Here is a 17,363-nt window from a genome sequence, read left to right as displayed (position 1 = left end):
CCATGATTCCTAGTGGGATGCACATCAATTCACATAGTACAACCAGTAGATTAGGTTGAAAAATCCAAAGGTGATAGGGAAAATGACCCGGGACCATTTGTCAATGGTGCTAACATCTGACAGGTTGGGGATTTTCAACTTGAGCTTGGAGGAGCGCCGCCGTAGCCGACAGTTAGCCCTGCTGCGCATGGCTGCGCGGTCCAGCGAGTGGTGGCTGAAGCCGTCCCGAGGCGCCATGGGCTTCCGGAATTGCACCCCGGAGCTGTCGAAGGACATGACGGAGTTCCGAGAGTCACTGACGCTGCTGCCCACGTCGGAGGGCATCACCTCGTTGTTCATCTCCAGTGTGGTCAGCAGGATGTTCCCGTAGGCATCCACCTACACAGGAAATGACATCAGCATTCGGACGGCGGGACAATACAAGAGAAGCCCCTCCCCCTTTTACTGAAACTACATTATACCCAAATAATTAAATTACAGCACAGTGCAGGGATGGTATGGGATGCATGCAACATAAATAGTTACCATAGAGTTTAAGCAGGCAAATATTAATAAATAGCTGATTGTACTGTGAGGGCTAGCCTACAGCTGATATTATTGCTAAATACATGTACCCCAACTTTTCTTTGTTCCTCGAGATACACATTTCTTCGCTGTGTATATGACCTGAAGGTGTTGGTTTGATACGGCACGGAAATGGAGTCCTTGCAATGTGAAAGAAAAAATGAAAGAACATTAAACGCCTATAAAAGCACATTTTCTATCATTTCACAGTGCATAAGACAGAGAGTTAACAAGAATAACTTTGACCATAGCATTTAGTGCTTCACACGTTAAAAACAAGGGCTTCATTCAGTCTGACCATTTGGAGGAGATTTTGGAAATTGCCTTTTTAATGGAGGCTCTGTCCAATTTCAAATATACATCTGGAAACATGAAGTGACAGACTGACTGAAGCCTACAGCATAAACAGAGACAGCCTAAATAAGAAATGAAAATGTTAACACCACTGTTGAGCTAGATGCACTGCTATCTTCGCTAATGAAAGGACTCTGCTCAGTAAAAAGCCAGTGTCTGCTGCTTGGGGGCAAAGCAATGGATGGTATTTGGAGTGTATTTAGTGTTGTGGTGCCATTGGTGCTGGTGCTGGGTGAATACAGGGGCCATATATGTGGGACTGTGGCTGGTGGTCCTATATACACATGTGCAAATCTGCTGTTTTGTGCTTTTGTGAACTGTGTATGCAGCATTGCAAACCTGCTCCCTCAGACGCTTCTCCTCATATCTCGTACGCTCGTTGTTGGATTTGTTCAGCCTCTCACTGAGCTTCTTCTGTTGGGCAGGACCCCGACCAAAGAACACGTAATTTACAAAGGCATATTCAAGCAGGGCCAGGAACACAAAGACAAAACAGCCCATGAGGTAGACGTCGATGGCTTTCACGTACGGGATCTTCGGGAGAGTCTCCCTAAGGTGGGTGTTAATGGTTGTCATGGTAAGCACCGTAGTCACACCTGGGTACAGTGACACAGAGACACAGAGGTTAGCACCAGCGACAAGGTCAGGGAGAAAAGCAATAAGGTCACGTCTGGAAATAAATCCACTATATGCTGCAGGATCCAATTACAGAAAATGGTCTTTTTGTGAGAGACTCACTACATCCACAGTCCTCTGAACGTCTGACACTGTTGACAGTGTGTTGTCGGTCATTTATACTGAGGGACATTCCCTACTGTTGACCACATGACTTTGGAATATTTAACTATATACAATAAGGCTGTGATAGAACTGTGAAAGAACTGTGATATAGATATTATTGCAATATTTATAAATACTTTTAGTTATAATAAAACAAAAAAAATTTACATGCTTTAATTTGAAACTCAAAAAAAACAAACAAAAAACATATATTAAAAAATGAATAGAGACCAAACCAGATCTAAATAAAGGCAAATATTGGACTTAATAAGGAACATCAGCATTATTTAGCTTTTTTTTTTGAATTTTATCAGATTGTTGCGACATATTTAGTATGTTATGATACTGATTATTGCATCAGTCAATATTGCGATATCAATACTTTTGCATATTGTGGGGTGCTAAAAGAAAACTACAGTAGTGAATTTTGTATGAATACTTTTAGCCTTTAGCATGCTGCATAAACCTGTAAAATCCTTAAGCGAATAGCTGTTGGTGTAATAATGTAGCTGGAAGAAATGCATCACACATCACTGCAGTCACTTGTGCCCTGCGTCTGAGCCACTGAACGCATAGTATTTCATTTTCTGTTTATGCTGAAACTACAAGTAAGAGACGCTGATAAAGGCTGATGTTACAAAATAAAAACTGATTTAAAGATTGTGATGTGTGGAACACCTTCATGAATGCAAAACCTTCTTATTTTACATCATTACTTGCTGCTGACAGGAGCGGTGTCCTAATCTGCGCTCTTAACACTTCCCTCTACTGCCTAGGCCCTAGGTCAGTATTGTTTAGATTGCTGTAGTTTGTCCGAAGCTAAGGAAAGAGTAAGGTTTAGTATACCCTACACAAGACTGGGCCTACACATACAATTTTGTCAGTAAACTAATCTAAAGGTCCTATATTAGATCAAATTTATTCTTGCTCATCAAAAACATACCCGGAGTTGTGTTTTGTTTCGTTCAAACTTGTTTGAATGAAAGGGTAACGAAAGTAATCCTGGTCTAATAGTTTGTCTACATCTCTAAAACTCAAAAAGCTCTTTTCCATCTTGTGTCATGAAATGGCATTTTTCAAGTTAACAAGTTAGTGAAAGTGTATGGAGCACTTCCGTATGAAGCACTTATTACCACATGAAATCACAAGGTGAAACAGAGTGTTTTCTGTTTGAGAGAAGAACTCACCCTAGATATGCAGGGTTTGTGTGTAAAAAGCACACAACACAGAGTAAATAGAGTAATATAGTCTTTTTAAATGTTTGAAATCTTATTATTCTGCATAATTCAAAGACTTAACAGAAATAAGGTAAGAAATCCCACGACAGTGTGTTACTTTCTTAGTCACTTGATCTCAGCAAAGTGTGCAAGCCCATGTGACGTACCCAGGGCCACCCGAGCGGCAGAGGCGTCATAGTTGATCCAAAAGGAGACCCAGGAGAGGATGGTGATCAGGATGGAGGGCATGTACGTCTGCAGGATGAAGTAGCCAATGTTTCTCTTAATCCGGAAACTCAGTGAAAGCCTTGGATATGAACCTGTGAGGAAGAGGAGGAGGAAGAGGAGTAAGAGGAGGTTTGTGACAGAAGCAGGGGAAACACATCAGGCAAAAAAGGGGCAGAAGGGTGAACGTTGGCACAACTTAAAGAGTTCCAAAGTCTGCACTCTGACAACGCATGGGGTAGTCATTTCTCCATTTGTTCAGAAGGAGCACTTAATTTCCCCAAAGCGATGGATTCCTTTCCAGGGACAAGTTCGATTCCAATTAAACATGGCAGAAAGTCGCAAACACGGCACATTTTTCTGCAAGCCCCTATCTCGGCAGGCAGCTCCCGCTCCCCTCTGAGGATTGTCACAGAGCTGTTGGCTTTTTCTTTAGCACTTTCACTGTCCTCTAAACATTAGCAAAAGGGCATTTAGGTGCATAATTGAACAGTGCACTCCTTGGTACACTTTGTGGGGGAAATATGAGCTGCCTAAGCACACATATTACAATAAGTGCCCTTTTGATTTTAGTCCGTAATTAAAACAACTACAATATTAAAATTCTGATGACAAAGGAATGTTTACTGCTACACAACCCATACACATTGACCCATGTGTAGTTAATCCCACGTAGCTTTCTTAACTTGCATTTTCATTTGATCAAGACAAGAATAAAGGGTGTAAGATCAGTCAGATGATTTGATTCTAAAGAGCTGTTCACAGTGGACTAGACAGAGACAAATGACCTCATCATCTCTGGTAACTTGTAAATCTTTGAATGAATCGATCCCAGAGTGTTCATGCGTTCATTGGCTGTAGACGCCACTCAGATCACCTGAGAACTCCTAATGCTTATAATGGCCAACTTAACTAAGAATTCAAACATTTGTAAGCATTTATTAATACAGTTCAATAATCTGTTACTGTGCTGAGTTGACTTTCAAATGGATATAAATTAACTACAAACTATGTAGAAAACAGAGACTACCCCTGAACTGAAGAGAGTCTTACTGGCCTTATTCAAGGTCTGATACTTTTTTTGTTGAGAAATAACAGTAGATGAAGCTGTATCAATGTATATCAAGTATAAAGAAAATATCTCTGTATATAGTTTTTTTTTTTTCCATTTCGTCTGTCCTGCTACCAGTGTAATAATTATCAATAAGGTATGATGCTGTTACCTGTAATAAAACGGACCTCCCTGGAGACCAAGCGTATGTCCACAATGGAGAACTGAGGTAACTCTAACTTGTCCACTCCGGTCACAGCTTTGTCCCCTCCTTGCCAGAAGAAAACAATGTCGTCTGTGGTGTATCCATCTGTTTACAATGAGAGAAACAAAATGACAAGTTAGTTCACACATTTTTCTGCAAGAGCGGATTTTGAGAAAATGGATAAATGGTGTTAATAAGAATACTTGAGCCACAATTTGATACTTGTCTTATTGTAGTATAAGTTAAAATAAGGTGCACTTTAATGTCCCCATAGAGAAATATGTCCTCGGTCCTCTTGACCCATCCTTCAATGTCACTGGGATAACCTGTCAAGAGCAGGGGACCCATCGCCTTAGGTGGAAGATTTTGCCTATTGTGCATGTTTTGGGTTGATGGGGGAAATCAAAGTGCCTAGAGGAAACCCATGAAGAGAAACATGCTCCACACAGAAAGACCAGGGCGTTAGATCACATGTACTATTTGGAGAAGAATTACTTGTATCTTAAACCTGTTTAAAGGTCCTAGATTACACAAAACTGACTGACTGACTGACTGAGTCACGTTATAATGTTATTACCTCCTCAAAAACAGACCTGGAGTTGTGTTTTGTTGCATTCACACATGTTTGAGTGACCCTTTATTATTAGTTTGTCTACATCTCCAAAGCTCATAATACTCTGTTCCACCTTGTGATGTCATGTAGCGGTAGTTTTCAGATACCATTACAGTTCAAAATTATCCAAATGATTCTAGTGAAGCTGTATAAAGTTTGAAAACCTAGAAGAGCACTTCCTGTATTATCAGAGGAGATCACGAGGTGGAACAGAGTGTTTTCTGTTTAAGAGAAGAACTCAACCTATATATGCATGATTTGTGTGTGAATGAAACAAAGTGCAGCCCCAGGTATGTGTGTAATGAGGAAACATTATAACAGAGATCAGAAAATAGCGTAATATGAGCCCTTTAATCACTGACCAATCCCCATCCTCCCCTGTGCTCACTACAGGACCAGACCACTGCCTATAATACCGCTTACATGGACGTTCATTAAAGTTCTTGCCTCAGAGTGACCACTGCTCCAGATTTATGTCACTGGGCTGCTATGCATTCAGCACATGGCAATTTTTCAGCACAAGAAGTGTGACTACATTTCCCATTGTCCCAAGCTTTCAACTCACTCAGGACCCAGGATTCATTACCATTAAATCTCAGGCAGAGGTTATAGGCTGTGGAAGTGTGACATTGTCCATGAAATTGAAACAACTGGCTGCCTAATCAATCACTCTGATGTTTAGTGCACACTGTTCCCATCAGCACGAACCGCTCCGTGTGCATATACAGCAAATATTCCCCACACGTTTTAATTCATGGCATATCCATATTTCATTGCTTGCAGAAGCCCCCCCAGGGACAATACAAAGCAGTTTTATCCCAACAAACGGGAATCACAAGTATCTGCTGTATTGAGCTGTCGTGGTGATGGATGAAGTGGTCAATGGGAATGATCACACAAATACAATTTTTAATTACAACAGCTGCAAAAAGTGATTTGTCTAAATTAAAGCAATGTGACTGTATGTTACAGTTTATAATATGTTCCTTATTTTAATTATGAGAAACTATATACTAGTATAATTATCATATGTTAATTATCTGTAAATACATTTGTTTACTTATGGAGATGAAAACTTGAATTAAATAAAAGGCTAATCATTTTTCTCATTATCATATTTAATAAATTATAGCCCAATCTAGCCCAAACTGACTCCAAAGACAATAATCTCCCATTAAATGTCATTATTTTACAAGTCTCAAATAAATGAGGTTGCACGCTTGTACTGCATCCTGCCCATGATTTCCAATGAGTGTGATTGACAGATGAATTAAACAATCACACAGTTTGTCTCAACTTACAAGTAAAAAAATTAACTAATCATAACCTAACCATTTTGTTATGAGATTACTGTCTGTATAAACCACTTTTTTGTATCATCACTGACCAGAAAAGAGAACTTTACTTTTGACAGCTAAGTCAGAGAGGTAATTTAAGACTATGAACTTTTTTTATTATCAACTATAAATACTCACAGCTCTCAATTTCCAGTGTACAGTTCTGTTCATCCAAGGGGTACCTCCTCAAGTCCATCATGCAGGCAGCTGTGGTCGTTATCCTAAAAAAGAAAACAGATTGAGTTAGTAACAGATTTTGGTAGCAACATTATGATAAAAACACTCAGCTAACATCTCATTTATCACTGCTGCTGCTCAGCCTTACACCTACGTACACAACTCTCCTCACTTCTTCTCCAGTCTCAAAAATGATTTATTCAAATGTTCATGAGAGACATATTTCTTTTTATGCGGATCACTAACCACTCAGTATATGGATGTGATTTTTGTCAATGTGCGTTATTTATGACCACCTATGACATATGCATTTCTGCCAGGTAGTATTATAAAAGGTGTATGCAGGAGTATAAGAATGTCAATAAATCTAGAAGGTCCCAGAATACATGTAGGAATCTTGTGGCATTTAACGGAGAAATTTACTGGTGCGGCACATTCTAGTAATTACATTTGTGCTGTTTGGACCAGTTTCCGTTCACTCACCCCAAATGCACGCGAAAGAAATCGTTTTTAGCTCATCTTTTCTGGGGCTACAGCGGCATGTTTGTATGATGACAGAGGGAGATTTTTACCCTTTAAGGAATGCTGGTCATGAATAAATAATGTAGTTTCAGTCAGAGTCACCAACGCTGTTGCAGTCTATGGGTTTACGCTGATGTAATAAGCAAACATGCACAGAACACAATGATAAAACTGTATCTTTGTTTTAAAATAGTCCTGGTAGTATGACACAAAATACATACATTTAAAGGGACCATATTAAGCTATTTTTTTTCTTTGTTATATTGTTTTCTCATCAAAAACATACCTGGAGTTTTGTTTTGTTTCATTCATACATGTTTAACACATAAACCCTGCATATTTAGGGAGAGTTCTTCTCTCACACGCAAAACACTCCATGTGGTGAAAAGGTAGCTGTTAACCTGAATACTACAACTGCATGATATCAAAACATGGCTCCAGGTTTTTGATGAAGTAACAGTGTTCTAACATGGCCTAAGCCTCGCAAGAGTAAATTTTGTTTAAATATTACCTTTAAGATTGGCATGGTTAAGTGTAGGTTATACTTGTGCATTTTATTTTGTGTATTTAAAGGGCCATAGTGCTAAGAATACATTGCTGTGAAAAGCTATCAAGATTCAATGTAAGCATTATGACTAACCATCTGTAGAGAACACTTTGGACAGCAGCCAGATGTTACAGCTATTAGCAGCGGTCCTAAACTCTGGACCCCCAGATGCCCTGACCACTCATTTTTCCTGATTAATAACCCCCCGTGAATAGTTGTATATGTATATGCATATGAAGGTGGGGTGGAGAGGCTGTTGATGCACATGGCTTTGGTCTTTGCAGCCAGCCCCGGGGCAGTTGTGGCTTTAGGCTACAGCTTGCAACGACCAAGTGTAAAGAGTGAATAAATAATGCAATGTAAAGCACTTTGGCTATGTCTTGAAAAGCGGTATATAAATCCACAGCATTATGAGGAATGGACAATGCACCCTAAACCTTCCATTACACAATCAAAAACACTACCACTACAGTTAAGCGGATAGCTATGAATGATTAAAGGTGCACTGCGTAACTTTTCTGGCAACGTTTCCATCACCTGCTTGTCTCAATGAAGTTGTTTTTGCTTTGCTTACAATGTTCCACACTATGGCATTAAATTGTTTAGAATCCAGAGCAGTCGATGGCAGCTCTGCCTGTATTTTTGGGATGATCTGTAGGGCCAATTTTTATTATTTTCCCCAATTTATGTCATTTAAAAGTATTAAAAACTCACCCGCAACCCTCTTCTACCACAAACCTATAAGAGAACTGTGTAGTCATGTTTTGTTCAGCTTTCTGAAGTGTTAATATAAAGCTTTGAGTGTTTTTCAATGCAACAAATTAACCAAAACAAAATATTGTCCTATGTTGGAGATTTAAGGCTGATAGTCTGTAGGCCAAAAACTTAAAATATTGGCCCACTATATATCTAATCCACAGAGATAAGTTTAAGTTTAATGCTGTACTGTTTACCAATCCAGAGAAACCAAACCTCTCCATAGAGACAAGCAGGTGGCAGAGTGTCCATCTGAAAAGTTACACAGTGCACCTTTATTAGCAAAGCCCTATAATCTCCCAGTTTAGCTCATGGTGTCACCAAGGATGTCAGTGCTCACGTCACAGAGCTGACACAGGCCTGCCAATGGACCTGTCTGTTGCCGTGACAGTTAACAAGGCGAGGGAGGACGGGTCATGAGTCCGCACAAGTCGGAACATCTCACAGCGAGAGGCCCGGGATTTGAAAATGTCAGCAGATGTAGGTCAGCAACTCTCCGTCCCACCAGAGACCCAAAATATCCTCTTTAGCAACACTCTCGTAATAATCACAACACAATATTATTCACTACTGCTTGTCTTGGTCATCGCTGTGAAGGTGTGAGACTTTACTCTGAGCTGTTAAAACAACAAACACTTGGTCCTAGTGCTAATTTTGAAATCCCATGACAATGAAAAAAAATTGATTTCACAATTAAAAGACAGTCCCATTGATTTTTTTCCCCTCTTTTGGCATTTCTGACCATGTGTTGTGCCAGCATTACAAAGCGTCTAATGTTGTGGAGGAGGATCTCACAAGCCCCAGACAGAGAGAGCCCAGTCAGTGAGTAAGAGTTTGGACACCTACACAGTCGACTTTTATGAGGTAACCAAAGAAAACCATTGTACTATCAACAATGCAACGCGCCTTTAATAAACAGAAACATGAAATAGGCAAATCACACAGAATGGGGAGACAAGAATGCCATCTGGTGCGAAGTTGGGCTTGAACAAACTCTGAGTGCTCCAAGGACCCAGGACAAGTGTGTACTAATGAGCATCATGAGGCCTTTCAACTGAGCATGTAGGGTACAAGAAAACATAGCCCAGGATACACCATGGGAGGAGAGTGCCACAGTACACTATTGATGTTTGAGGCTTTGTTTTTTTCCCAATACACTGTCATCAGACTAGTCTTCACAAGTCCCCCGAGTGCACTGTAAAAGCTATATTCAGTGGTTTTAGTTGGGGAAAATGTGGAATTTAAAAGCAAATATTGGTCATTAAATCTTGCATGGTATCTTGTGGTCTGTTTTAAAACTGAACTTAATCTGAGCAGAGCTTGGGGTTGTACAGTATTGTCACACCTCAGAGAATTTTCAGTTAGCCTAATGTTTAGCCAATGGAGATTTTAAGATGCTAAATACACAAATGTATTCTGACACTGACTGTACAGGGGTCCCTGGCCCAAAAGGAAAATAGCATATATCTTTATTTTTTAAAATCTACCACCATATCTGTGTTTTACTGCAATACTTAATCTGGTAAATAGCAAACCTGCCTGCAGTACATCAGTTTTTCAAAGTGTCATTAAGAGTTGTATGCATTTTGTGCTATTATTACTTGCCTCGCCCCCCTGATAATGTTTTATGTTTATCAGTGGTTCTTACGAGAAAAAAAAAAGGTTGGAGGCCTATAGTTGATAGTGATAAATGGTTTTACTATTAGTGACCCTGCAGCTTATCTGTTTTTTTTTTTTCTCCACTGCTCATCTCTATATCCTTTTGGCTAATGCATCTCTGTGGATCGTCTGAATGCTTGGACGCTTGTATACAAACTATAGACTGTATATACAAACAGATATAGCTAACCTACTGTGCGCCACTTTCCAAATAGGAAGTGAGCACGGGGGTGCTTCTGGCTTCATCGAGTCCAGCTCCAGTTGACTTTACATTGAAAAATCGTCACCCCTCTCTTTGTAACTTCTACAATAAGTCCCGTCATTTTGGTCTTAAAATGTTCATATTAACCCTTTCTACATGATCCTGGTGTTTTTATTTCACTATTTGTCTGTAAATAAATTCCTATTCCTAATATAGAACTCTGCTCCTAATTTGCTCCTATAGCTGCTAGTCCAATAAGATTAATTTGGTCCTCCGATATTTTATGTTATGAGGCTCTTATTACAGGTGGGTCACGAGATTTTTTTTGGGTTGCCTTGTCACAATCTGCATGTAGGTCTGCAATATACATATACATACATCTCTGCGCACACCCCACACGGAATCTCCTCACACCTTTCAGCAGCACCACCTTTCTAAACTATTTGCTGTGGGAAACACTGATTACTGTTTTAAAATATCCTCATTAATGTTCAATAATGATCACATATTTATTTTGTGATTTACGAATCATGTCTATTGACTTGGGTCATGAAGATTTGTGACTTCTTAAACATGGGTCCCCAGAAAAAAAGTTTGGGAAACACTGCTATAGTCCACTTCTTTACACAGTCTGTGATATAAACATGGCAATTATTGACGTTTGATCTCGAGCTCTAAGCTACTGCAGCCAAAAACAAATTAAAAAAGGGAGCCAGTGGGTCAGTTTTCTCTCTTTCACTTAAAACTATAGAGTTTAATCCTTTGTATTTACAGTCACCACTCCCTTTATTGTGTATAACTCTATTCTCAGACAGAGCCCTACAATCAGAGTAGTTTATTTTTGTAATGCATAGGAAATGAAAAAGCACATTGGTCCTCTGTAATCCATATTTGTTGATTCCTTCAGGTTTTAACCAAAAAAACTATGCAAACTATGATTTTTTGGACATTTTTCAGCACTATCTTGTTTACTCAAATACTGAATACGACATCCAAAATCCCTCTGTAAATATTTGTCTTAGTTTCTCATGCTGCATGGAATCCAACTGTATGACACTCTCATTTCTCTATATAAACAGGAAAACGAACTACCTGATTGCTTAGGGACAACCTGGAACCTTTTTCCCCAAGTTAAAACTCTCCAAAGACTATATAAATTTACCTAAAATCTTTTGCATTTTGCTTTGACTGATTGCAAATTTATTGAGCGAAGCTGATGTACCACATTTGACATAAAAAAAAGCCCGATCAACACAAATCTGCACAATTCAAAGATAAAAATCGCCGTAAGCAAAATGGGAATTGAAACTAAAAACTACAAATCCTAGCCTCAGCACATTTCACAGTGAGTAGATAGGTAAGGGTTCACAAAGCCAGCAAGGTGCAGCCGCCTGTGTAATGCAATTGTCCACAGCTTGTATTGTGCGGGCCTCTAACGGAGCACTTTGGGGGAAAACAGGAGGTCTTTACGAGGGGAAATTCATTGAAGTCAACAAAAACACCAAACGGCCAAACATTCAAATGAGTTGCTACATCTACTGCAGTATCTATTGTGGAGAAGAAAGGGGAGCCATTCACACAGGCCCTGGGCAAAGTCAAACATTTCAACAAAGAGGATTTACAGCGCTCCTCGTTTGCAGGAAGCATAATAAGGTTTGGGGAAAGCACTTTTGCATGTAGATTAGGTTCTAGTCTAATTAGTGTACAATAGAGCTGCAGAAGAGAGGAGAAATAAGCAATATCCGATGATTGTGTTAAATTTTGTCATAACAATATCACCGGCATTATTAGATGTTCTTCTTATTTTGCAATTTATTTATTCAGTTTGTTGTATATGTAAAGAGGGTCCTGTCCAGTGTTTTTAGCTGAGGTGGTCCAAATCTTAAGATTTAAAGGTTTTATATTATGTGAAATTGACTCTTGTGAGCTTTTAACCATGTTCAAATGTTATTACCTCACAAAAACATACCTAGAGTTGTGTTTTGTTTCATTCACATGTTTGAGTAACCCTTTATTATAAGTCTGTCTATATCTCCAAAGATCAAAATGCTCTGTTCCACCTTGTAATGTCAAGAAACGAAGTTAACAGCTACCTTTTTCCTTTAGTTCAGTAGAGATTGACAATTACAGGTCTGAAATTATCCAAATGACTCTAGTGAAGGTGCATGGAGATAAAAAATAAATGGAGCACTTTTTGTATTACCACATGACATCACAGGGTGGAACAGAGTGTTTTCAGTTTGACAAAATAATATTCAGGGTTTGTGTGAATGAAACAAAACACAACTCCAAGTATGCTGATGTGAGGAGGAAACTGCATTATAACAGAGATCAGAAAATGGCGTAATCTGCACAAAACTTTAAACCTTAGACCAGAGTAATTAAACTAAATGACAATAAAATATAATTGTTTTAAATTAGTTACACATTGATATTTGTTTCATCAAAAAACAATAAATTTACATTATATTTATTTCAAATACAGTGCAATAGACAGTGTCAGACTCTAAGAATAGACTAATGTATAGCTGCCCTCTGCTGTGTAGTTTACTGCAGCGCGATGCATTTGTATGAGCGATGAGAAACAGCTTGTGATAGTAGCGTCCCACACATATAGTACCAGTTGTCATGTTGACGGCAGGTTACCAGTTAAAGTGCAAATGCAGGTGTAATGCTATATTCTCTTTGGTGTGAGTCCATTTCTCTCCACGCACACTAGAGCCTCAGTGGAGGCTCCATAGAAATGCATGTGACGCAGGTGGTCAGGTTTATTCAGATCAGGTGTCCCAGTGCCATATCAGTCAATTTCTCCATGAAATTGTCCACGCACTGCCACCTGCTCGACAACAGAGTGGCTAAAGGGAAACAAAAGCAGTGAGCACCACCAGAATAACTGTGGCAGAATGGCTGTTCATCAGGAGCTCATTGGATACTTGTCCTGGTATCATCAAGACGGATGCAGAGGACTGTTCAAACGTGCACTGTTTTGCATAGAAGACGTATGATAAAGGGCTCGTGATCTAATATTGTTTTCATATGTTTGCTTTTATGACTCACTGCTACAATATCTGATGGCGAACAGCTAGTCTTTAAAGGTGCACTGTGTAACTTTTCAGCTTGAAGGTTTGTAACTTGCTTGTTTCTATGGAGATGTTATTGTTTTGGCTGAAATGTTCCATAGTAAGGCAATGCACTTATCTATTCAACTGATGCTACCAGGGTATTTTTTATATTTTTGAGCAATAAATACACTTAAAATTACATACATACATACAAGCTAGATACATCTAATGACACACTCCAGAATATTCTAGGCAAGCAATAACATCTGCACAGAGACAAACAGGAGGCAGATTTAGAAAAGCTACATAGTAGCACTTTAAGGTAGGATTCCTTGATGTTACGTCCATTTTCCTGACTGGCCAAAACTGCACTCTACTTTCCTTCAGCTTTTTTGTTTCAGAGTAAAACTTTGTAGATGGATTAGAAAATAGAAGATACCGGGCAGTCAGTCCATAGCAACACAAATAAAGGTTAACGTGTGCCTTTTATGCTAAATAGTTACTGTTTCTACCATTGTTATATGTCATGAAAATTTCCTATTCATGGTAATAACATTAAGAAAGACAGCCACATAACATGAGACTTTATAACTTGTTCACAAAGCCCAGCCTCAAGTCCTCCTGACTTTTTCTTGTTAGCGTGGGTAAAGGAACAAAAGAAGAAAGTTGCCAATTGCTGTAGATCAATTCAATTAATTGCTAAATTATTTATCAACGTGGCTGCAGCTCTCAGGTTTGTTCTGTGAAGAGAAAGGGCAGCATTAAACTCCTGAATACTGTTGGAGCAAATAGATATATGGTGATAAGAGGATTATCCTAAGTGATAATTGTTAAAAACATCTCTTCTAAGCTTATCCAATGACTTAATGCACTTCTGTTACAGCTGTAGTTACAATTTTATCAAGTCATTAATTTTATTTAAATGTGAAAAACAGAACTAGATGATTTTGCAGTGGTCCAAAGTTATTCTTCACTTACCTTATGCATTCTGAGCTACTATCTACCACAATGAGTTCATAAGCGCTTTTCACAACTCTCAGAGACCAGAGCGGAGTTTTTCTGTGATGCTAAAACTACTACCAACTAGCATGCTAATCAGCACTTTCTGATTATCAATAAAATGCTTTATAATTAAACAGACAGAGCTACTTTTACGATATATCTGTACTGGCACAAGACAAATTTTGCTCAAAGACATGGGAAAACTGCTTTAAAAATACTGCGATGTGAACTGATTTGTTTATTCTCTATGCTATGGCTTTTTATTAGGTTATTCTGCCAAATATTTGCACCACACTGGCAGTCTGACTGAAGTCTGAAAACAGATAACAATTCCAAATAATGTGCCTGAAGTGTGTGTGTCAACAGAGTCATACTAATCCAACATGAATCATGATATTTTTGGTGCTTTTAATGAGAGATTCATTTGAACTTTTGAAGCACAACAAAATAAGAGTGCCTATCACATCTCCTTTCGTGTCAGTACCAATTCAGGAATGTTAAAACTGATTACTGCATTAATAATTCATTATACTTCACATGATCCAAAGCTTGTCAGCACAGTTCCTTTTGTGCATGGAACAACACAGCGCTTTATTTACCTTTCTTTGACTGTCATTATTAGAGATTCAAATTTGTCTTATTTTCTCAGTCCCAGAGGATCTCAGTTGTTGACTGCCTTGTTTGTGATGCGAATCCAGATTTGATTCAACCTACTTTTACTATGACTGATCTTAATCTACCTATTAGTCAATTTCTGAACATTTATTTTTATTTGTCAGCTGCAGAATTTGACTATTTCTTTTATAAATAAACCCTTTTAAGTGTCCCAAATATTATTGTCCTGAATCCACCAGTGTTATAGCAAGTGTGGCAGTAGAAGGTCCTTAGCTGTCAGAAGCTGAAAAATATAAATGAGTACAAAATACAGGAAGTAGGTGTAGCGTCATGAGGCTTTGTTCGCTCATGAATCTCCATTGACTGTATGTTATATGGGAGCTATGGTGACAGGGCCTGTGTTTGTGCCATGTTCAGGGCTACGGCGATGAAGGAACGACATTTGTGTTAAAGAAGAACAATAGAGCCTGATGTTCTGGTTTTACTGAAGGAATGCCATTGAAAATCTGAAAGAAGCACATTTTTACTGACTGATAAAGTGCCTGCTTGTTGCAAGAAAACAGCAATGCTTTACTACATCAATGAAGAACGGTTTTATTAATAATGAATATAGTTTATTAATAGTTTATTAAGTATGATTCAGGCTTAGTAACTTACTGTACTTACAAAGCCTGACTCATTTTTAGTAAACAATTTTTCATTATGAATTAAGTAATGTTTCAGGCTTAATTCCATGTAGTTATTATAAAGAATATCCGTGATAAAAAAAAAATATATATATATATATATATATATATATATATATATATATATATATATATATATATATATATATATATATATATATATATATATATATATATATATATATATATATAAACCTAAATAAAATATAATCTACCAGTACATGTTTTAATATTTCATGGGGCACTGTTTTAAATAAATAAATAGATTTAAAAGGAAACAAAAATTAGTGAATTAGGCATTCAAGTAAAAAGAACACCCATATTTTCATATAGAGCAGGTCACTCACTGCCTGCTCTCAGCACTGGCAACATTTTCAAAAGTTTTAAAGACATGGTAGTTTGACAGTTAAATATGTCATCATGTTGTCAACAAAATATTTTTTTTAGATTAAGGGGTTGCTGGTTTAACTTCCATCTGCAAATGAACTGCCCTTATAATTGTATGTATAGTGAGTGTGCTGATGTATTACATTTGCTTTTGTGTGATTGTTACTGTTCTTTTCCCTGTCCTGTAGACTGTTTGAAATCAACCTGCCCAGAGAGTGAAGATGGAAATTAGCCACACTGACTATAATCTTTAAATATTTACATTTTAATATGCGGCCCCTTTACAAATAAATAAACAAGAAAATAAAAACCATATAAGGCTGAAATCCCAACAACTTCACCTCTGTCGTGCCCCACAGTGGAGACTGGAGCACCATCTGTGGACAGTGTCATATGAGGTTTTTAAAAATAGCTACATCTCTGTGACACGGAGCTCACCTCAGCCCGTACAGCACGGTGCCGTCAGGGTGCAGGCGGATCATGCGGTTCTTCACTGTCACGCCGTGCAAAAAGGACTTCTTGTCATTAAGGAAGTAGGTGTCAGGGAGCCACAGCTGATCTGCCACACGGTTATCCAGAGTCAGGTTCAGGTTCAGCTCGCCGTACGCCAGACGCTTGTCCCGCCAACTCTGCTGGAAATACATGGTGATGGTATAGTCCTGGAAGATGGAGAGAACTGGTTAAAATATGCAAAAACCTAAACAAAAAAGATACCCAGGAACTAGATCCCCAATTGAAGACACTGAAGATAAATACATATCCAGTGATTCCAATTGACTTTACATTGAAAAATTGTCACAGCTCTCTCTCTCTAACTGCTGCAGTGAGCCTCCTCCTTTGGTCTTAAAACATTCATATTAACCCATCCTAGTGTCTTTATTTCATCTGTAAATAAGTTCCTATTCCTAATATAGTTCCTATAACTGCTAGCCTCGTGAGCTTCATTTAACTAGAGTCAAATGCTATGGGTGACGTCACACTCCCTTAGTCCACTTCTTGGAATAAATGGAACAAAATTGGGGAAAAGGTTTTAGAATGGTCTTGATCCATATCAGAAGTACTATAAGTATATATATGTTATTAGTTTCTTTTTTCAGACCAAGAGTTTGTTTTCATACCTGACACTTTTGACTGCTCACTAGTGGTCATCCTCAGAGTGGTCACGTGGTGTTGCTGTGACGTGTGGCGCTGTCTTCCTACCGGTGGAGGCAGAATGATTGCGTATTTCTTATTTCGATATTTTGAAACGTGCCCACGGGACTATAAACCAGGATGAGGGGGCTATTTTACTCTCACAGACCTAGGATATTGTCCTGAGGAAGGTGGACTGCAGATGGCACTGTCATCCTGCCTCCACCAGTAGGAGGAGAGCACCAAAGCCTGTATAAATCAGCTGACTGGA

The 17,363-nt window shown here is 38.6% G+C and overlaps 1 protein-coding gene across 2 annotated transcripts in view; it reads right to left on the bottom strand.

Moving 5' to 3' along the window:
• Positions 1-6: 6 nt before the first annotated feature.
• gabrb4 (gamma-aminobutyric acid type A receptor subunit beta4) overlaps positions 7-17,363 on the bottom strand; it is a 41,365-nt gene continuing 24,008 nt past the window's right edge. Inside the window, exons 3-8 of one of the 2 annotated variants that reach the window (XM_055148556.1) lie at positions 16,400-16,620; positions 6,485-6,567; positions 4,364-4,501; positions 3,083-3,235; positions 1,258-1,514; positions 7-378 (exon numbers count right to left, since the gene is read on the bottom strand). In XM_055148556.1, the coding sequence (XP_055004531.1) occupies positions 25-378; positions 1,258-1,514; positions 3,083-3,235; positions 4,364-4,501; positions 6,485-6,567; positions 16,400-16,620 (1,206 nt within the window). In that variant the 3' untranslated portion in view covers positions 7-24. Of the gene's footprint in view, positions 379-1,164; positions 1,515-3,082; positions 3,236-4,363; positions 4,502-6,484; positions 6,568-16,399; positions 16,621-17,363 lie in introns of both variants that reach the window. The other variant, XM_055148555.1, reaches the window with a different exon arrangement.

Source organism: Boleophthalmus pectinirostris, unplaced genomic scaffold, assembly GCF_026225935.1.
Source record: "Boleophthalmus pectinirostris isolate CB_2022bp ecotype Guang Dong unplaced genomic scaffold, ASM2622593v1 HiC_scaffold_12, whole genome shotgun sequence".
NCBI lineage: Eukaryota > Metazoa > Chordata > Actinopteri > Gobiiformes > Gobiidae > Boleophthalmus > Boleophthalmus pectinirostris.
This window is presented reverse-complemented; position numbering and strand designations above follow the sequence as displayed.